Source organism: Megalobrama amblycephala, linkage group LG1, assembly GCF_018812025.1.
Source record: "Megalobrama amblycephala isolate DHTTF-2021 linkage group LG1, ASM1881202v1, whole genome shotgun sequence".
In the NCBI taxonomy this organism is placed as follows: Eukaryota; Metazoa; Chordata; class Actinopteri; order Cypriniformes; family Xenocyprididae; genus Megalobrama; species Megalobrama amblycephala.
Window position 1 is genome coordinate 2,221,249 of NC_063044.1, and position 21,835 is coordinate 2,243,083.

A 21,835-nucleotide genomic window follows, 5' to 3' on the forward strand; every position below is an offset into this window, starting at 1 on the left:
TGATTTCAGCCGTTGGCAGTTTGACACGCGATCTGAATCATGATTTATTACGAAGGCCTCACGGAGCCATCGGATTTCAACTGAAATATCTTAATTTGTGTTCTGAAGATTTACGAAGGTCTTACGGGTGTGGAACGGCATGAGGGTGAGTAATAAATGACAGAATGTTCATTTTTGGGTGAACTAACCTTTTAATTGTACCACCTGACTCCTGCTGATTCATTTCAACATTAAAAGTGTTGCCATAGAAACTTATAAATACTAGTCAGAGGTTATTAAAGGGATAGTTCACCCAAAAATAAAAATTTGATGTTTATCTGCTTACCCCCAACGCATTCAAGATGTAGGTGACTTTGTTTCTTCAGTAGAACACAAATGATGATTTTTAACTCCAACCGTTGCCGTCTGTCAGTCGTATAATGCATTGAAACGGTAACACCATCTATAAGAGTAAAAAAAAACATGCACTGACAACACACACCGGATGCTCAAGACAGTTGGACATAGTGGTGTATTAGAGTTAAAAAATGATATAAATACCGTTCGGTTTCTCGCTCAAACCGATCATTTCGTGTCTTAGGACATCAATGTGTCGTCACGAGCCGCAGGGTTTAATTTGGATTTGTCTGTGCATGTTTTTTTGACTCTTATAGATGGAGTTCCCATTGACATGCATTATATGACTGACAGACGGCAACGCTTGTAGTTAAAAATCATCATTTGTGTTCTGCTGAAGAAACAAAGTCACCTACATATTGGATGCCCTGGGGGTAAGCAGATAAACATCAAATTTTCATTTTTGGGTGAACTATCCTTTTAATAACGGGAATTAGGACATGGCGTGAACGCAGCATAAGCTCGTTATTTTGGTTCAGGAGGAACTGTAAAAGACTGCTGTTTGTTTGTGGCGCTCGGTGACTGTCTGTCTACAACTCTGCAATGCATGGCCTCTCATGAAATGTGCCGATGACGTGTGAGGTCTGCGCAAGAAGGTGCACAGAGTTATGAAAATACATATGTTGGTACGCAGGTAGGACGGATGGTATCACATTTATTTAAATATTTAGACCACTTCTATTCCCTGATTGTACACATACACCTCTGAAACCTCTATTTGATGTGCGTGTTTACATCTGGAAGACATTTTTTTTAAAGAGTTGTTTTTGCTCATCTGCTATACATCTATTCCTGTCAGATGTCAAATAGACGTTTAGAAAATGTCTTTAAGATGTTTATGATATAGAATGTACGTAAAACTGACATCTTAAAGACGTCCAACAGATGTTTGTAAACAGCAGATGCTTTCTAGATGAAGTGATCTTTAACAGACATCTTGCAGACGTACGAGTGCTGTCTGGGGATTGTTAGGGTGTGAAGAGTTTCAACCAGTAGGCAGTAACAAAAAGTTTTTTATGAAAAACACTGCCATATGTAAAGGCTAAATGGTGCATGGCTTAAAATGCTAATTAAAATATATATTTTTTTAAATCCCTGTAATTACCAATTAGTAATACCCAACAATATCACTTGATATCATAAAATCATTTAAATTTAAATATTTACAAATTGTGTTGTTTTCTGTTAGTTCTGTAAGTTGACAAATATGGAAAGTCAAAATTCGCACATTGAAAATTAGTACATACCTTTAAAATGTGAATCGCTCTCAGACCATGGGTCATTCAACTTGATGCCTTCGTCATGTTCACATTCATAAAAATAAAAACCAGACAAGTACTGCAACATCAACGCATCAACAGTTTCATCACAAAACCTTTAACTCATTCCTAAGGTCTCTTTTGAATGGAATTTGTAAAACGGGTGGTACAGTGGAATGCTAACAGGTTAAGACTGGCTATAAAAGTTTAACACAGTCCCTGTCTGTAAAATAATGATCCACATCACAAATTCTTAGAAAGTTTTATCAGAGCAAACTAATGTAAATCTGTCATCCACGTGTTACAGACTTACCTCTATGATAATATGTTAATACATAAATTCATTTGAATTGCAAAACAAGTGGTTTAACAGTCAGGACATTAAAGTCAAACATACAATTCTTTTGCACAGTGAACGAGGCCTACGGCAAATGTTTGTGAGAGTTGAGATTCAGCTAAAGAATGTGTTACGGTGTGAAGGCATCTATTGCTGAAGCATTAACTGCCTGGTTGCACTGACAGATTATACTTTTAAAGCAACAATTGAGGAGAAAGCACATGGTCTGACCCTAGTCTCAGTTGCTGTTATATGCAAGTATCACTTCTGATCCAAAGAAATTACATCAACACTGACACAATGCTATCCCAGGTGAAAAAAAAGTACATTTCTATAATGTACTTAAAGTGCTCTATTTTCGTGCACTAATTTTGTACTTGATATACTCAAAATTCTTCTTTAGTACTTCTTAAGATCATCTTAAGAACATCTAAGTGTGCTCAACTGGGCTATTCTGAGTCAGCATGAAATATGAACTAAAATGTGCTTTTAATATACTATATCTGTATTTAAAAAATTGTATTTAGTTACCACTTGAAGTACACTATGGGTTCAAATGTACTATAAGTAGTATCTAAATAATTTTTTTTAAATACAGATAGTATATTAAAAGCACATTTAAGTTCATATTTCATGCTGACTCAAAATAGCACAGTTGAGTACACTTAGATGTTCTTAAGATGATCTTAAGAAGTACTAAAGAAGAATTTTTAGTATATTAAGTACATAATTAGTGCATGAAAATAGAGCACTTTAAGTACACTTTAAGTTTATAGAAATGTACTTTTTTTTCCACCTAGGATGCCATGAAATGTCAACATGGTAAATTCATGTTCATTGATTCCATTATATAATAGTGTCATAAAATGGTTAATGCTGGACAAACAGGATCAAAGTACACCACTTTTTATGATGCAGGGCTTATCAAGACATTTTAGAAATAAAGAAAAGAGAGAGAGAAAAAAAAAAAGAAACGCTTGACTTTATGCAATTGTTGAAAGTGGAAATAATCATTTAATAGATGTTCTTGATTTCAAACATATTAAATGTAAAGACTATTTATTCCAATCATTCCTCACATTTTTAAAAAAAAGAGTTGTCAGTCACAAACAGACTGATCTGCAATCAGACAAGCTGTACAGGAAAATTTACTCAAGAACAAGTTTTGGAAGCTTCCCCCATCCCCTCCCCCCACCAATAGAGGTTAGGCAAACTTCACATCTAAGCCAAGAAGCTCATTCTCAATCCCTTGAGAATCCCATAACTGTAAATATGATACTTTTATTATGATTCTCTTCAATAAACCCCTTCATCTTCTAGTGACACCTAATAGTGCAAAACATGAGTGCCTCATGCACAATAAATACAAAAGGTCTCTGCATAACAGGTAACTGAGGCTTACCTTCAGATCACAAATCTTTTCAAAACATAAGAATGAGTGTTAAAGAAAGGGTGTGAAGATGTAAACAATAGGCCCTATTTGCTCACGTGATTATTGCCATTTGGCAGAGACGACATGCTTACTGTAAGCAAACAAACCAGATCAGCTCATCTCCAGTCATAGTCCATCAGTTTATGAAAGAGCTGGCCTATGAAATAATACATCTTCACAAAAGAAAGATAATGCACATTTTAGGATTTTCAAGTATTATACTGGTATTGGAACTATGATGCTTCTCTGAAAGCCTTAAATGATCCTAAACAGAGATTCAGCTGGCTTGAAAGAGTAATTAACTGATGTAACTTCATCTTTGATGAACATTATGAGGAAGATGAATGACAACATGCCCTCATGGAGCAAGATTTTTCTTACTTGGTATTTTTGTCTTGTTTTCCATTTCAAATGTATTTGTATGTAAATGTAAAATTTGTAATGAGAAAACAAGACTTAAGGTGATGATACACGGGGCAACTTTTTGAGCAATGTTGCTTGGGCACTTTCCCATTGAGAATGGGCAACAAATTTCTATCTGGATACTTTAGATCGAAATTTGTTGCCCTTTCTCAATGGGAAAGTGCCCAAGCATCATCGCTCAGCAACACTGCCCTGCAACATTGCTCAAAAAGTTGCCCCATGTATCATCACTTTAAAAATACTGAGCAAGAATTTTTTTTTTTTTTTACAGTTTAATGAGCAATTTTAGTGTCATTTTGCTCTTAGTTCATTAAATTGCTCTCTGTAGATGTTAACAGGTCACTCTTTACTTCTATTAATTCAGTCGTTTCCATTGTCCACTTGTTTTTCCTCTATCATCTTCCATTGCCGTCTCCAGCCAGTCTTTCTCCTGGTCCGTATCGGACTCACTCAACTCGGTGTCTGCGGCCAGCAGCCGTGAGTAGTTTATCCGCCGCTGCCGAGGAATCTTCCACTTGAGTACGGCAAGAGCGCTACTCCACAAAGCCAACAAAACCGCCGCACCTTGGAAGAGCACCATGACCCCAAACTTTTGCACCACGAACCCTGCCGTCAGACTGCCAAATGCAGCTCCCAGCTCCAGAGAAAGTGCCTCAAACAGCCTAAAAATGGTCTTTTCGGTGCCAGGAGTGGCGATGTCTTCGCTTTGCGATGTTATGGACCACCAGAGGGCGGCGGTGCTGAAGCCCGCCAGCAGCTGAGCGGGTATTACGGACCACGGACTCCACAAGAAGGAATAATAAAGGCATTGCATGGCTAAACTGACGACGGCGAGTACTAGTAACCAACCGTGGTACTTAAGAAACCGGGAGAGATGCCCAGAAAGTGGCGCAAAGCCAGTCTGGCTTAGGTGCACCAGGGCTAAAGAGATTCCCATGTGGATTTCTGTTGCACCGCAATCTTGCATCTGCCAGAAGAGGAAATCCGACACAGCAGAGCTCACCATCCCCATCAAAATGACAGTGATGGCACAAAGTATCGCCTGTGAGTTCCCATGCACCAATTGCAGCGCCTTAAAGCCGCCACTAGCGAGGCGCTCACGCTTTCGGAGGTAGATTGGTAGTAGGGCGGCAGCAGGTATGGTTAGGATCATGAGTATGGTGTAGGAATAAAACTCCACCGAAGCTCCTGTAAGACAAAACAGGCTGGTTACAAGAACACCAACTGCACAGTTGCCAAAAGCGGCCCCAAGTTGCTTCCAGACCTTCACGCCACTATGGCGGTCGGTGGCATCTACAAAATCCAAGTATTCGTACAGTCCATCATCGGCCGTCCATTCTAATGGGGCGGCCATGCACTCCCACAAAGCCATCACTATGAGAACTAGAAAGAACATCTGATGTTGGGCATCCATAACTTTCAGGCTCCCCAGGAACTCAGTATGAAGATCTTCCTCCTTTTTCAAGGATTTCAATCCTCTTGCTGACCAGTTTAGGCTTACAGTTGTGTTAACATCGACAAGCTGTTCGGTACTGATAGAAGTTTGGTTTACTGAGTAAACAGTGGCATTTGATTGCGATGGAACAGTCATCTGCTCTAGTGTGGCTAGAAGCGGGGTAGGATCGGCATCCGGTTGACTAGCATTACACCGTCCACTTTCAGCTTGTATTCCTGCGGACGGGAAGAGCAGAAGAGTCAAAACCACCAATGCCGAGCTGAGCAATGAGCCCACTATGACTGTCCGCCGTTTGTCGTACTGCCTAGCGAGGACGCTGGAGAACGGCCGCCACACCAGAGCGAGCAGGTGCTTGGATGCCATGATGATTCCGATCATGCTGGCGTTGAGGCCCAGGTGCCGGAAGTAGAGGGTCAGGAAGGGAAGGAGGCAACCGGAGCCACAGGAATGGAGGAAGTTAAAGACGCCCGCCAGCCGCAAGGCTCCCTTCACATTCCACTGCTTGCTCTTCTGCATTGATCCCTTCTTCATGTTTGTTGACTTGAGTTAGCGCTCTGTGTGGTTTAAAGGACAAGAAAACTGAAATTAAAAAAAATATCGGCAACTTTACAGGCCAACTGAATGATTGCCACATTAGTGTTTCACTGAATTCACATAGTACTCGCAGGTATTTCAGAAAATAACAGAGTATGTTATTGTGGTAATACATTGGTACTTTTTGTGGAATGTGTAGAATTATTGGTACAGATGTTATGTAACTTTATATATATATATATATATATAATATTAATATAAATTTGAATATAATATTTATAATATAATATCAATAAATGTAAAAAATGTATAAATAAATATAACATATTAAATAAATGTCCGAAAACATGGTACTATAAATGTTAGTGTAATATCATGGTACTTTTTTGTCAAGTTTAAATTATTGTTTCATTTTATATTTTCTCTTTCGAATGGGTCACAAAAGATAACAACAGGCTTCGATAGAATCTTCATAGAATTCCATAATATGAAACGTCATTGTACATTGCAACGCTTAACATAACATAATGGGTTAATAAACTCCATATGGAACAAAACTGATTCCTTTAGTCCGGTAAACTGCATTTTGGTCATATGTACACATCCTGCCATCATGATTTCTTTAAACGAAACATCACATGAGAGCAATATTTATTTGATAAAGTAGGCATCTATTTAAAAATACGGAAGAGAACGTGCAGTCAGATTCACAATTTCACAAAATGAAACTTATGTAAAGACTTACAGCCTACCTAACAGAGTTTAAGCAGAAGTCTGTAAAATCGCTTGGGTTGGTTTAAAGAAAAAAACCCTTTCAGACGTTTCAATATCTCAACATCTATAAGTACACGACACACTCTCAGTAACAGGTACACCTGTTGTACACGTCACGATGTTGCAGTGCGTTTAGCTATTATTTACCTGAGATCTGTCGTATCCGTAAAATCATGGTTTGCTTGACAAAATATTCTTGATTAAAGTTTTCTTGTACTTTTCATGTCCATACCGTATCCAGTTGAGGAGGTGTAACAAGTTTTCCTTGTCTTTGACAAACAACCAATGGCCGACCGGAGGCTCTGATCTGCAGCGTACTGAGCAAATTCAGTTTTTGGGTTTGCGGCGCCATCTTTTGGTGAGAGGATGAACTTACAGTTTGAAATGAAGTACAAGCACGGTCACGTGGGCACTTTACGTTTAATTCAGCGAGTTATAAAATAGGCGCCTCTCTTCTGTTTTTGTCGAAAATCTCATTTAAAGATTACGGAGCCCCGGACATGACATGCAGGAATAAAATAGTAGGCTAAATCGTGCGCACGATTTACTATTTCGCATGTCATAACACTCATTCTTATGTTGCATGTCATGTGCGGGACTCCGTAAAAGATAACACTGCACGTAAAATAAATTATTACGAACATGAAGATAAAAGTATTGACAATTTTGTAAACTGTATAAGTCCCTTTACGAAAAAGTATACTTTATACAAGTTCATTTTATACTTAAGTAATGTTCAAGTATATTTTTAAGTATACTTTATGTAGTAAGTAGCCTATACTAATATCAATGTGTACTAGTAGTAAACTTGTAAGTGTACTATTTCAATACTGCTTGGGACTAAATTGGCCCACTTTTAGTATATAAAAGTATACATTTAAGTAGCCTACTATACCTGTAAGTGTAAAAGTTGTAAACTTTAAGTGTACAACTACGTTTCTCATTTGTACTGCATCAGTACTACAAGGGAACTTATAAGTATACTAGTAGTTTACTATTTTAATAGCAGTAGTACTTTTTTTTAAGTTAATGAAAGTACACTTTGAAGTGTACTTTCGGTAAACTACTAGTTTGGTAGTTTTATACTGCAAGTATACTTGAAAGTTTTCTTTAAGTGAACATACATTTAGTTTACTATTTATATATTATTTTTGCACTTTTAGTATACTACTTATGTTCTAATTTAGGTATTCATTTTTTATGCTTGAAATACACCTTTAAATGTACTTTAATTTAATAAACATTTTATTATAGCATCATGCATCCTTTTTATCAACAATTGAATGTGGCGAAAGTTGAAAAAGTTGAGAAAATTGCATTTTTGTCAAAAACTATGCCTGGATCAGATTCAGAACGTAGTTTCATTCAGTAGATCGAGTCCATTCACAGCCCCAAAGCTTCACTGTCGTTTCCTCTTCATGAGTTCATCAGTTCTTTATTCACAAATGCCGAATGTATAAAATTTACGCAACAAACTTGTTCTTGAAGTCACTTAATGCTGTGAAAAATGTAAACGGCACATATAGACTATTGTAAAATATTATGAATCTGTATGGTGCCTGTTTTATAATATTGTTTTCTTTAGTTCTATATAGAACTATATAGAATAATGAATCTATATAGAATAATGTTGCTTTACAGTTGTTGACGGTGTGATCAAAACACGAGTCAAGATGAAAATGTTTAAAAATCACAGTTGATATCAATCATTTGTCATACAGTTAATAAAAATAGAGCGCATTACATTGTGAAAAAATACAATATCCCACATATTGTTCTTGAGGTTATACTGCACATTTCGGCAAACGTAACAGGTTTCCAAACTTGCATACTGCACACAGTGTATATACTGCATAATGCAGAAAAATATGTTAGCTAGCATGCCATTCTGATCCAAAATGCCTGCAACAAAATCTTCCAAGCCTTTTTTTCTGTTATGTTAATTATTGGCAAGTGTCAAATGAAAGTCTAAGTGCTTCCAAAGTGTTAAATTAGTAACATACAAACACATTATTGTAGTGTAAACATGCAGACTGCAGGACATTTTGCAAAAATTGTGCAATCAAGGTGACACTATTTCAGCATAACTTCAGCACACATTCACAGTCTATGAACAGCATGTCTGTTCATAGTTCAGCAGGAAGTCATGGCCTCTTGAGGTTACATGTATTTTAGACAACAGAGAAGTGGCAAAAAGAGGAAATGCACAAACAAGAAAAGCCTCAGAGAGGTATAGGGTTTCAGATTGTCTCGTGACTCAAGCGCTTGTATCATGAATTTGAGTCATTATGTCATTGTTCATTGCCACAGAAGGTGTTGATTGGTAGCGTGAGGGTCTTATTCAGGTATTTGCTCAGTGATTCACCTCCCTCTCCAAAACTGTACTTGGACTTGGTACTCGGCTGATGGCAGTATCCCGGGTCCAAGCATGGAGAAACTTCAATGCTGTGGGCAGAAGATCACACATGTTCTCTATAATGGCTCTGAGACATGTTTTACCTAATAGGTGATATTGGACAATAAGGTAAAAAATGTTTATGTATAGAAAGCCATAATCTGACTGTTCACCTCTGGACATTCTTGAATGTTTTACGCGAGTCTTTATCCAGACACACTGTGAACGTCCGCTCCTCCAGGACTCTGATATTGACACTAACAGCTCTGAATGAAGGCTAAAGAGAAAATATGGGTTTTAACTTATTATTTAATTAAAGATTACTAAATATAACACCTAGAATTTAACAGAGAAATCACTATTTTATAAGCACTGTTGAAACGTTGTCTTACCGTGCTGGGCCTTGTGGGAATCGTATCTTGGAAACTTATGCTGACACTATGTAAACCTGTAGAACCAAAACGCCACATTACAAACATGGAAACTAACATCATTATTTCTTTTCCACATCTAACATATGTGTCAGTAACTTCTTGATGGTGAAAGTCTTGATGGTGAGAGCCTATTATAGTGAAGCAAACGTGACAGAGCTTGCAATAAAACATGAATCAACATTAGCTTGGCTTTTCGGAGATGTAGAGAACTGAGGGATTTGAAATGTTGTAAAAAGTGATATGGAGATTAAGTTTTTATTACTCAACAGGCAGAGCTGGGTAGATTCCTTACAAAATGTAGTCAGTTACTGATTCCAAATTACATGATAAAAATTGTAGTTAGTAATGTAATCCATTACATTACATATTTGAGATAATATAATCTGACTACATTTGATTACTTTTAGATTACTTTTGACTAAACTAATTTATCGCATTGATTTGAATAGGATCATCTTGTACCATATTGATATAAAAATACAAGGAAAAAGAAAATATATTCCATTCTTTTTTAACAACATGAAGTCTATTAAATATTACTATTTCTATTATATTAAGTCAGGGTTTCCCAGACTGGGGTTTGTGAAGGAACTGCAGGGGGGTTGTAAGTTTCATGAAAACCTATTATGTAATTAATTCATAAAAAAAAAAAAAAACAAACAAAAAAAAAACATTTAAAATAAATAATTTTAAAATAAAAAGCAATCAAAATAAAACACTTAAATGTAAATGTTTCTCTTTGTGAGGTTTGGTTTAGGGTGGATGAAATGCATCTTTACACACAACTGCCAGCCTGCATGGAGAGCTTCTTGAGACTCCAGAGACACCAGCAGCTTCAAATACCTGTTTGCTGCTCAACACTGGCTTTTTTTATAGCTGCCCTTTTAATACAATACATTTTTTTGACAGGAACTTTCCTCAATAAGCCTTTATCTGACCGAGTTCTGCTGTGCTCTAAATCACGCACAAATCTTATGATAATTCGATGATCTTCATTTAGTTTCACACAATATTAGTTGTTTTCATGCCTTTTGCACAACATTGCACCATTTCATGCTTTTCATCTTCAGAAAGATCTTTCTTCCTCCCCATATTGCATGAGAACTGTGACTTGCTTAATAATGTGGAACAACCTCTAAGTAGGGTTTCCATAGATCTGGCAAATTATTTTGTCTGAGATTGATACCTGTTATCTAAAAAGACATGGATAAATAAACGAACAAACATTTTCTTAGAAAAACTAAAATCTGAATGTTTATTGTACAGAAATCTTACGGATTTGTCTCTTGCATAATAATTTGAAACGCAGTTTATGTTAACATGAAATTACGTGAATTTGTACATTTTAATGTGTTTAAAAGACAAAAGCCTACCAAAGACACTAATACATGGTTAAATGACTCACTGAGTGATGATTCAAATAATAATTAATGTGCTCGTCACGAGCTGATTAGATATGCAATGTTGAGAAAACTCTTGTTAAAAGTGAAATGATTTCTGTAAATACAGTGCACAAATGCTGTGTTTGTCTCAGTTTTCAGTGATAGTCACATGACTAGTGGCTGAACTGTGTGTGTAAAAAAGGAAGTAGTGGGAAGAATCAACCAATTATGAATAATTTACTGCCATTGTGGGAATAACATGTAATCATATAATCAATAAAAAAGGTAACTGTAGTCTGATTAAAATGTAATATAATCTATTTACAAGTACTTAATTTTTGGAATCTGATTACAGAATCCAGATTATATGTAATCAGTTACTACCCATCTCTGTCAACAGGTGAGTAAGATATTTTATTGAACAGATAAATTACTCTAACATTATTAGAGTTCACTATAAAGCATTATCTATTGTGAATGGTCATTTCATGATGGTTGTTGTAGCGCTGTGCTTTATTTTTATTTTCAAGGAAGTCCTGTGTCTATTAATGGGTGTAGCTAAAGTAGCGTCTTCAGCTAGTCAGCTTGAGAACCTTTCCATCTAAACGGGTTATATCTCTTACGCCGTGTAGTGAATGTTTTATGAGCAGTAAGGTGACATTCATCCACACAATCAAGCAGTGTCGAAGCACAACCAAAACAATGTTCTTCTGCAAAATGCATGGTTTTGTTTTTTAACTGCTAGAGGGCCAAAAGTTACATAGTGTACCTTTAAGATATACATAAAAAAAATTTAAACTTATTTTATTTTGGTTAGTTGCCAAGGCAGCATTTCTAAATTTAATTTAGTTTAAGTACTAAAATGACTAGAACTAAAACTGAAATAAAAAACAACAACTGAATTTCTAAAACTTTAACTGAAATAAAAAAATATTAATGATACTAAAATAAAATCTAACAGACCATAAATAAACTGATCCCGGCAGTGCAAGAGCAATGCTGCCATTATGGCAAAGAAGAATGTAGTATTTTAAATATGTGACGTACTTTTGACTCTGCAGGAAGGTGAGACCCTGATCAACATGCCACTTGTCGACAAAGACATTCCCCTCTCAACTTCTCTGTCGCTTATTGAGGCCTAAGAGAAATGTTGACAACAAATCTTTTATGACATAGACTTATATTCAAAAGTTTGGGGTCAGTAGGATGATTTCATGTTTTTGAAAGAAGTCTCTTATGCTCACCAGTGCTACATTTATTGAATCAAAAATAGAGTAAAATTGGTAATATCATAAAATATTATTACAATTTCAAATAATTGTGTTCTATTTGAACATATTTAAAAATGTAATTTTTTCCTGTGATCAAAGCTGAATTTTCAGCATCATTGCTCCAGTCTTCAGTGTCACATGATCCTTCAGAAATCACTCTAATATGATGATTTGATGATCAAGAAACATTTATTATTATTATCAATGTTGAAAACCGTCTCAGGTTACGTATGTAACCATAGTTCCCTGAGAACAGGGAACGAGACTCTGCGTTGACAGAACGCATTGGGGAATCGTCACGTGACCCAGGTGTCGAAAGCACTATCCAACAACTCCAATCGCTATTGGCCGGCGACAGCCTATGACGTCATACGGCGCGACCCGGATGTATAAAGGGAGCGCCTGGAGAGACAGTCACTATCTTATCATCTTGAGGGACTGTTCTGAAGGCAGGCAACCTGAAGCATGGCAAAGGAACGCAGAGTCTCGTTCCCTGTTCTCAGGGAACTATGGTTACATACGTAACCTGAGACGTTCCCTTTCAAAGGGAACTCCACTCTGCGTTGACAGAACGCATTGGGGAATGATATACCCACGCCGCCATGCTGGAGGGGAGTGCCTGCCAAAAAATATGGCTGAGGCAAAGACCTCAAAACAGTTCTCAAACTGCCCAGCAACTCCCCCTCGGGTCACACCAGGCTGTCAGTGACAGCATTCCCTTTGGCCAACAGCCCAAGCAGACCTTCCCACAGGCTTCTACCTTTATCTTTAACAAATAGAGCCTAGAGAAACGCTAAGGCGTCTAGAACCCAATTTTCTTGTGAGAAAAGTGGTTCCTTTAAGGGAATGTGGCCAAGGAACCAAAGGGAACCTCGGCCAGTCACTCATGAGGGGAGCAAGGTCACCCTCATTGCCACCAGGGAGGCCGACATGGTCTTCTCAGGGAACAGACTCAGTTCAGGCCAACCCTGTCTGAATACAGAGCCTCTAAAACGCATTCTTCAGGAAGATAGTAGGTAAGAGTGACTGCAGAAAGGCAGACACCAGCTCAGACCCACGCGTAGAGACGGGCATCCTGGAGAGCAGAACTCAGCTGAGTGCTATGAACCCTCATATCGAGGGGAGATAATCCGCTCAACCTAGGATCTACCCAGTGCTTAATTAACGCACTGAGGAGGCTGTGCGCTGAAAGCCCTGAAAAGGGGAGCACAAACCAGCCTGGGGCTGACCCTAAAGACGGAGCCTGATCAAGGCCAAACCATCATGATCAGCTTAGGGAGCTAAGCACCATTACAAACCCAAGGGGAAGCGCAGAGCTCACCTAACAGGTAGACTATACCCAACACAATCCGACGAGCAGTGTACTCAGTAAAAGCACCTTTTACTCTTTAAGCAAGAGGAGTACAACGTACGCCAACACGTATTAAGGAAGGCCTGGAAGGCCTATAACCTCAACAAACACGTGGCATCAGCTCGTGGCAGTGTTTTAGGTCCCAAGCCTGGTAAACAACCCGCAAAAGAGGGGGTTGAATCTACCACTTGGGCCCCTGGCCAACAAGGTGTAAAGAAATAGTTCTCAGAGAGAAATACACCTAAACAAACGCCAGTGTATCCAAAAAGGCGGCCCGTAGGCTTAGCCTCCCTCAGGACACAAGGCGAACGTCTCGTTGCCGTTTTTAGGAGCACAAGGTCCAACCTAATCCCTAGGTGGCTCTTAGCTCAACTAGAATCATTGACTCAAAGAGGCAACAATAGGTTAAGCCGAACCTCAGTAAGGCTTCACTACTGACATCTCATCCTGAGCCGCACAGAAAAACACAAACTGTGCCCATATGTAAACTAAAACGGAGGCCAGAAGAGGCCTACCGATTCAATGACACAAGGCTTCAGCTCGTGAGTTTCCAGGGGACCAAGCTACAGGGAACCAGCTCTAACCCACTAGCTATGGGAAGCTAACTACAACCTGTGCTAGGCTACACTTTCCAAACAGGCAAAGTACCCTAAGTTCTGTGACTAAAGGGAACCGAAACAACCAACATGGTCTAAGGGAGGCTAATCAAGCCTACCACCTCAAACAAACATGCTGCAGGGCCTGAAGCAGTGTAAACACAGTATGTGAGCACTGATATCCATGAAACAGCCAATACAACACTATTGCTACCTAGAAAGAGGCTTAACAAACTAGCCTACAATCACCGTATATGCAATATAGCTGCTACAGACAGATAACTGAAAGGGAGCTGACAGATACACACTTTAAACAGAAAGTGATCTATCCACCCTGAGTATGCAAACCAACAGGTGAAGCACTCAGTGACAACAAAAAACTCTCCTAGCTGGGGCTTAAAGGGGGTCATCAAACACTTTAGATAGAGGCCAGGCTTTTCTCAAAAAGGGCCTACTATACAAGAGCAGGTGTCAACCTGTGGCAGCATAAGCTCACATACAAATGTAGGGCAAACGTCTAGAACTTCAAAGGAACTTTGATATGCATGCTTCAAGAAAAGGAGAAAAACGTATCCCAACCACAGATTCTCAAATCTGTTCCAAGCCTAGAGGACGGAGCTAAACGCATCGTCAACTCAAGGAAAACAAGGAGCTCTGAAGAGAACATTTTCTCACAGCATGAAAGTTCTAGAGAGTGGGGCCTAGACAACATATAGCCTACCACCTGAGAAAACAGCATCAGGTTCTAACAAAATAGTCTACAACCTAGCTGTTACACTCATAATTGCACCTACATATTATAGCAAGGGGATAATATGGGCAGACAGAAAACAGGCCACTCCCTCAGGAGGAGGCCAGAACTACAATACATATGAGAACTTAACTTCACATATACCATACGCACCATAGTCCTAGCCCAAGCAACTGAAGTGATGAGTGCCAGCTCAAACTATACTGAAGATAGCCGAACGGCTGAGCATACAGAGAAAAACTGAACAGCAGCCATTTTGTGGCTTGCTCAGTCAATCTCACACTCCAGTTCTGCCCAAAGAACCCCTAACCTATTTACTGTTACACATTCAGGAAATGAAACAGGAATAAAAAACAAGGTCAAATTTAAACCAGACCCTGTCTTACCTTCCCGTGGCTCGCAGACCAAAGAATCCGTCTTCATTCCTTATCAAAGGGGAAGAACGATATCCCTGGTTCCGTAAACCACCGAACCTTTTCACTATCAAGCCAGAAGGCGGGCCTTCAGAAAGAAAATTCATCATCGGCCGGCCACCGGCCTGACTGTTCAAAGGTGTTATCCCGAACGTGCATAGTTAAAAATGTATCCCGGGAGGACAAAGAGAAGGGGCGAAGGAAATTTTAACTAAAACCAAAATTTCCCTCGCCAGGAGAGGGGATCGATCAGCGATGCTGATCGCGCCGGCGATCGATCACCTCTCTCAGATCACCTCTCCTTCTCTTCACATCCCGTCGCTTTTGCGACTTACTCCGTGGTGGAGGAGGCGCTCGAGCGGCGACACTGGATCTCTGATCCTGCCTCTGAGCCTCGGCTCGAGGCGGGCCAGAGCCTCCCGGCTGTCTGGGCCCAGAATCGGACCTGAGCGGAATGCACTTCTTAAATGCTGCTGAGCGCGCCCTCGCTTCCCTGAACCTTCCGACTACCGCCTCAACGGAACCGCCGAAAAGTTCAGATGGCGAGACCGGGGCATCGAGGAGAGAGCCCTTTTCTCTCTCCCCGATGTCCGCCATGTTCAACCACAGATGCCTCTCCGTGGCCACCATAGCCGCCATCGATCTACCAATCGAGGCGGCCGTCTGCTTGGTGGCCCGGAGAGCGAGATCTGTGGTGTGGCGCAGCTCAGCCACCGCTTCAGGGGACAAACCCTGCCCCTGATCCAGGTCCTTCAGCAGGTCAGCCTGGTATGCTTGTAACACCGCCATAGTGTGTAAAGCAGCACCAGCCTGACCTGCAGCAGCATATGCTCTGCCGTTCAGACGAGATGTCATTCTAAGGGGTCTGGACGGCAGAACCGGAGCTTTAAGTGTCGGTGCACTGCCCGTGGCGAGACAGTTCGCGAACGTCTCGTCAATGGGAGGCATCGACACATACCCGTACTGGCCCAATCCCTCCACATCAGCGAAATTCCCCCGCTGATGCAGATGAATCCTAGCCGAATACGGGTTCTTCCATGCCTTCTTAACCTCAGAATGCAGTTCCGGAAGGAATGGAAGGCTCACTGGAATTACGGGGTTGTGATCGGAGAGAAACCGCTCGTCCAGCCTGCCGCGAGCGGGCTCTCTTCTCCACAACCTCCAGTAATTCAACATATGCTGGACAGGGGGGCTTGGAGGAAACAGAAGCGACCTCGGTCCCTTCTTCCTCCTCCATAGCCACCTCCTGCTCTCGGGGGCTTTCCGCCAGAAGAGCACTCGCCCCTGGATCCGATGATGTCAAGGAAAGGACATCATCGTCATCCAGGAGCTCATCCCCGCCAGCCGCCGCCTGAGGTTGAGAGACCGTAACACCTCTCTCAAACTTGGCGGCGAGCTCCACCTGTGAGCCCCATGAATGCAGCCGCCGCTCGGCCTCAGCGCGAGCGGGACCGGATCCACCGGGCACAGGTGTCGACGTCTCTTCCCTCGAGAAGAGAGCCAGGCGGGAACGGAGCGTTTTCATAGGAAAACATTCACACTTCTCACAGCCAGCGTCCTCAAACGCTGCCCGTGCATGCTCCTCTCCCAAACAGATGACACATAAGGTGTGAGGATCCTCCGGAGTCAAAAACCTCGGGCAAGGATCCGCACACTTCCTAAAACGTTTAACTTTGTCCTCAGACATAGCTAGACCAGAAATACTCACTTGGAGAAACGACAGTGCAACGACACAAACAGTCCCGAAAGACGAAAAAGATAGTGACTGTCTCTCCAGGCGCTCCCTTTATACATCCGGGTCGCGCCGTATGACGTCATAGGCTGTCGCCGGCCAATAGCGATTGGAGTTGTTGGATAGTGCTTTCGACACCTGGGTCACGTGACGATTCCCCAATGCGTTCTGTCAACGCAGAGTGGAGTTCCCTTCGAAAGGGAAAGTTGTGCTGCTTCATATTTTTGTGGAAACTGTTTTTTCAGGATTCTTTGATGAATAGAAAATTAAAAAGAATAGAATTAATTTAAAATTTAAAGACTTTTTTTTATTCTTTACTCTCACGTTTGATCAATTTAATGCATCCTTACTAGTTGCTTTGTTAAAAAATTGATATTGACCCCAAACTTTTGATTGATAGTGTATATAACACTAAAACACAGCATTAAATCTTTACTGTTATTTATTTTCCAAAATAATGTTAGTAAGCTTCGCCTTATTACGAGTCAACAGTTTGAGAAGAAACTCACCTTTCTATAATTAACTGACACAACTGCACCATAAAATTCTTGCAGGTTGTATTTTTTGTAACGCACTGAACCTTCAAGGCAAAATTTAATGACAAACATTTAGTACAAGCAGATGAAATAGCACCTAAAGTAGAAGTAGTATGTAGTAAAAGTAAAGATGTTAAAAACATTACAATGAGCACCTTTAATTGTGTCTTTAAATGTGGCTCTGTAGCGTTTGACCTCGGGGAAGTCCATCTCGAGCTGAGCCACAAACACTTCCTCCACTGTGTGGGTGCTGAGGCCAGAGAAGCAGATCTAGACGTGAGATCATACAGACATTCAGTTTTTCTCAAAGAAGACAGCCCACAATTTCTACAATCATGACAAACTTTTGGTAAGAACAAGGACAATGTCCCTTTCGGTCATTCGTTTAGACATTCAATGCATGATTGGCACTAACCTTGACAGAGTAGATGGGAAGGTGCACCGGATGCTGGCTGATACGTGTGTAGTATGAGATAATATCTAGCAGGAAGGTGTTGGGGTCTGAAGATTCGCTCTGACTTGTCTGCTACAATGATACCAATAAAGAAGAAGGTTAAAAAACTCCCTAAATGAATATGTCATATTTATACATATACATCAAAACACTTTCAGGAGAGCAAGTGAAAAAGTGTGTTCTGAGTTTCAGCTCGATACATTAATATAGCAATCAGTTCTCAGGGCCAGCAAAGCCTATCTGCTGTAGTAACAGGACTCAAAATAAATTATTTATTATTATTTTTGCATATGTATTTTCATTCCAAATGTTGTCAATGTAAATGCAATTCAATTTGGCATAGATAATGAACGTAGACATATTGAAACTCAAAAGACTAGAGTTGAAAATAGCAAAACATCCATTTTTACTTCATTCTTCAAGCACCGAGACGTATAGTAAGCCTTCATTCTCTGAATTGCTGCACAGACGCTTTAGAGTTGTCTTAAAAACACAGTTATGCTCTCTTAACACTTTAAGTTATATAATTACAGAAAAGACAGCGGATGATTTATGACTGCGGGTTGGAGGTTTGGAACCGAAAACCACTTTGATTACAGAACAAATGACTCTTATGAACCAGTTCTTTTACGTGAATCAAAAACATACAGCACAACTAGTGAAGTTCAACTGCTGAAAGAATGACCCTTTTGAGGCGGTTCTTTTACGTGAATCAAAAACATACAAGTTTGACTTAAAGCGGCACTGTGCGATCGGTGTAAGACATTGAAGTACTGCAAAAGTGATTCAAAAGCCTACAGAGGCGTCTGCTCTATAATCACTCTGATGGTACTTTGATGTCAAACACCAATCAGTCCACACAGCACCGCTTCAAGACAAACACACCTAAGGTGTCCCCGGTGTATTTGAAAGAGTAGCTGCATCTGAAATCACATACTCACTTGAGTAGGTACATATTTTGAATAATTACTTTGTGACCACTAAAAAGTATGCTCTATATAGCATGGATTTGTCGCTTCACTGCCATTCACAAATCCTCTCCCATGGCCTTATGGAATAGTAAAGTGTCTATTGTATGATCACTTCATAATCTCACTGGAAGCAGAGGGTCATCCAGGTACTTTTTCCCTTCTCTTTTATGAGTACTGTGAATTCAGCGTTTTTCGCTTACTATATAGAAGGGAAACATGCGATTTCGGATGCAGCCAATTACTCTTACGAGATGATTCCTTTTAGTGAATCAAACACATACAGCGCTCCCAGTGTAGTTCAACACTTTTAACTAGTAGTTAACCAGTGATATTTTAGTTGAAATCCAATGGCTCTGTGAGGACTCCATAGGGAGCAATGACATTTCCTCACTCAAGATCCATAAAGGTACTAAAAACATATTTAAATCGGTTCATGTGAGTACAGTGGTTCAATATTAATATTATAAAGTGACGAGAATATTTTTGGTGTGCCAAAAAACAAAACAAAATAACGACTTATATAGTGATGACCAATTTCAAAACACTGCTTGATGAAGCATCGGAGCATAAATGAATCAGTGTGTCGAATCATGATTCAGATCGCGTGTCAAACTGCCAAACGGCTGAAATCACGTGACTTTGGTGCTCCGAACAGCAGATTCGACACACTAATTCATTTGTGCTCCGAATCTTCCTGAAGCAGTGTTTTGAAATCGGCCATCACTAAATAGGTCTTTATTTAGTTTTTTTTGCCACATCAAAAATATTCTCGTTGCTTTGTAATATTAATATTGAACCACTGTACTCACATGAACTGATTTAAATATGTTTTTAGTACATTAATGGATCTTGAGAGAGGAAATGTCATTGCTCCCTATGGAGGCCTCACTGAGCCATCGGATTTCAATAGAAATATCTTAATTTGTGTTCCGAAGATTAACGAAGGTCTTACGGGTGGGGAATACGGTAGAGGATTAGGGCCAAGCAATAATAAAAAAATAAAACCATCTCAAGATTAAACTCATTAAATTACGAGAATAAACTCGTTAAATTACGAGAAAAAAGTCGTTAAATTTCGAGAAAAAAGTCGAGATAAAATGTTGAGAATAAAGTCATTAAATTATGAGAAAAAAGTCGTTAAATTATGAGAACAAATTCGTTAAATTATGAGAAAAATGACGTTAAATTTCGAGAAAAAAGTCGAGATAAAATGTTGAGAATAAAGTAATTAAATTATGAGAAAAAAGTTGTTAAATTATGAGAACAAATTCGTTAAAATATGAGAAAAATGACGTTAAATTTCGAGAAAAAAGTCGAGATAAAATGTTGAGAATAAAGTCATTAAATTACGAGAAAAAAGTCGTTAAATTACGACAACAAATTCATTAAATTATGAGAAAAAAGTCGTTAAATTACGAGAACAAATTCGTTAAATTACAAATTCTCAAAATTTAACGACTTTTTTCTCGTAATTTAATGACTTTATTCTCATAATTTAATGACTTTATTCTCAACATTTTATCTCAACTTTTTTCTCAAAATGTAATGAGTTTTTTCTCAAAATTTAACAACTTTAATCTCGAGATGGTTTTATTTTTTTATTATTGCTTGGCCCTAATCCTCTTCCGTAGTGGAATGGCATGAGGGTAAGTAATAAATTACAGAATTTTCATTTTTGGGTGAACTAACCCTCAACTTACGAATGAATGACTCTTATTTTTCTTTTCATTAGTCAGGTCAGATTTTGAACTTGAGTTAGATTGGTTTTGTTTTGTTCTTTTCTTTTCTTTGGCGCCTCTTTTGTCCTTTCCCTGGTTTATTACTTTTGTTTTCTTTTTCTTTATGTAAATATTATTTCTGTTTTTCCTTTTGTTATTCTGTTACTATTCCATTATTTTAATTATTATCCTTATTATCTCACGCCTTTCTTTTTTTTCTCTGATTGTGAAATAAATTACGTTTATTGGCAGTTTTCGTAGCGTTTTGTCTTTTGCCACCATCACCAGCACATGCAGTGGTTACAATCTAAATGTTACCCCTTCTAACCCTAGACCAAAATTAGGAAGTTGTAACATTTAATGGGGGCTCGTCCGGGATAGTTCAGTCCCGAATAACTTTATAATCGTGATCATTTGTGTGTACGTGTGTAAGAATGTAATAATTACCATTTGGGCCAGTTTTAGAATCATGGCTCCCAAACCGGCAATGTTACAGTCATACCACAAATCCACGCTTCCCAAGTACCCTGCCAGTGTCAGCATGTCTTCAGGAAAACCCTCCTGGAAAAGACATGATTTACAGTGAAACACAGTTGAGATGTAATTGCTAGTGTAAACCGAAGCATCTGAAAACACAAAATCTATTACCTGATTGGAAGGCGGCGACTGGTCAGTCACTGGAATGTAATACATCTCCAGATTCACTCTCTTTGTCAGCAGCAGATGTCGTGCCTCCCTTTTCCTGAACACAAACACAGCAAGACAAACACATTAAACTAGACTTTTACTTTTTCAAATGCAAATAAAAAGAATGCATTTAGACATCTTACCGAATAGTGTGGAGAGTCTTGGCTAGCCGGCCTAGAGTTCTGTCATCACCCATAACAACAATACGAGCCGTGAGGTTCCTTTCCTCTTTAGAGAGGACGTATCCTCCATTTCCCTTAATGGCCTCCATCATGAGTGTCATTCTGTTCCCAGCTTTGGGCAGACGCACACACGGCCTCCTGTAGAAGGACTGAGAGCTGCTCTGGTCCTCTGGGCCGCCCTGAGACTCTATCATTATAGCGGAGAACTCACTGATGGGCATGTCTCCCTCGATGCCACTGTCCGTGGACATGGTGGACATGACAGAGTCACGTTTCAGGTCATCCTCGTCCAGATAAGCAGAGTTTCGGTCTGCAGGAACCATCAGTGCAAAGTTAACCAGCTCATTCCCT

General features: G+C 39.5%; 2 protein-coding genes across 3 annotated transcripts in view; both read right to left on the bottom strand.

Annotated features, from left to right (window-relative positions):
- Positions 1–3,948: 3,948 nt before the first annotated feature.
- On the bottom strand, positions 3,949–6,728 carry mfsd6l (major facilitator superfamily domain containing 6-like). Its single transcript, XM_048161892.1, is given in 3 exon segments — positions 3,949–4,241; positions 4,244–5,857; positions 6,590–6,728. Coding segments are annotated over 2 exon segments (1,683 nt in total). The 5' UTR covers positions 5,835–5,857; positions 6,590–6,728; the 3' UTR covers positions 3,949–4,149.
- Positions 6,729–8,029: 1,301 nt separating this feature from the next.
- Positions 8,030–21,835, bottom strand: part of pik3r6b (phosphoinositide-3-kinase, regulatory subunit 6b) — a 29,449-nt gene continuing 15,643 nt past the window's right edge. For both annotated transcript variants that reach the window (XM_048161993.1, XM_048162058.1), the window contains 10 exons: positions 21,446–21,833; positions 21,264–21,357; positions 21,063–21,176; positions 17,888–17,998; positions 17,628–17,742; positions 17,446–17,516; positions 11,870–11,960; positions 9,399–9,454; positions 9,180–9,283; positions 8,030–9,056 (listed from right to left, as the gene is read on the bottom strand). In XM_048161993.1, coding sequence (XP_048017950.1) covers positions 8,903–9,056; positions 9,180–9,283; positions 9,399–9,454; positions 11,870–11,960; positions 17,446–17,516; positions 17,628–17,742; positions 17,888–17,998; positions 21,063–21,176; positions 21,264–21,357; positions 21,446–21,833 — 1,298 coding nt within the window. In that variant the 3' untranslated portion in view covers positions 8,030–8,902. The remainder of the gene's footprint in view (positions 9,057–9,179; positions 9,284–9,398; positions 9,455–11,869; positions 11,961–17,445; positions 17,517–17,627; positions 17,743–17,887; positions 17,999–21,062; positions 21,177–21,263; positions 21,358–21,445; positions 21,834–21,835) is intronic.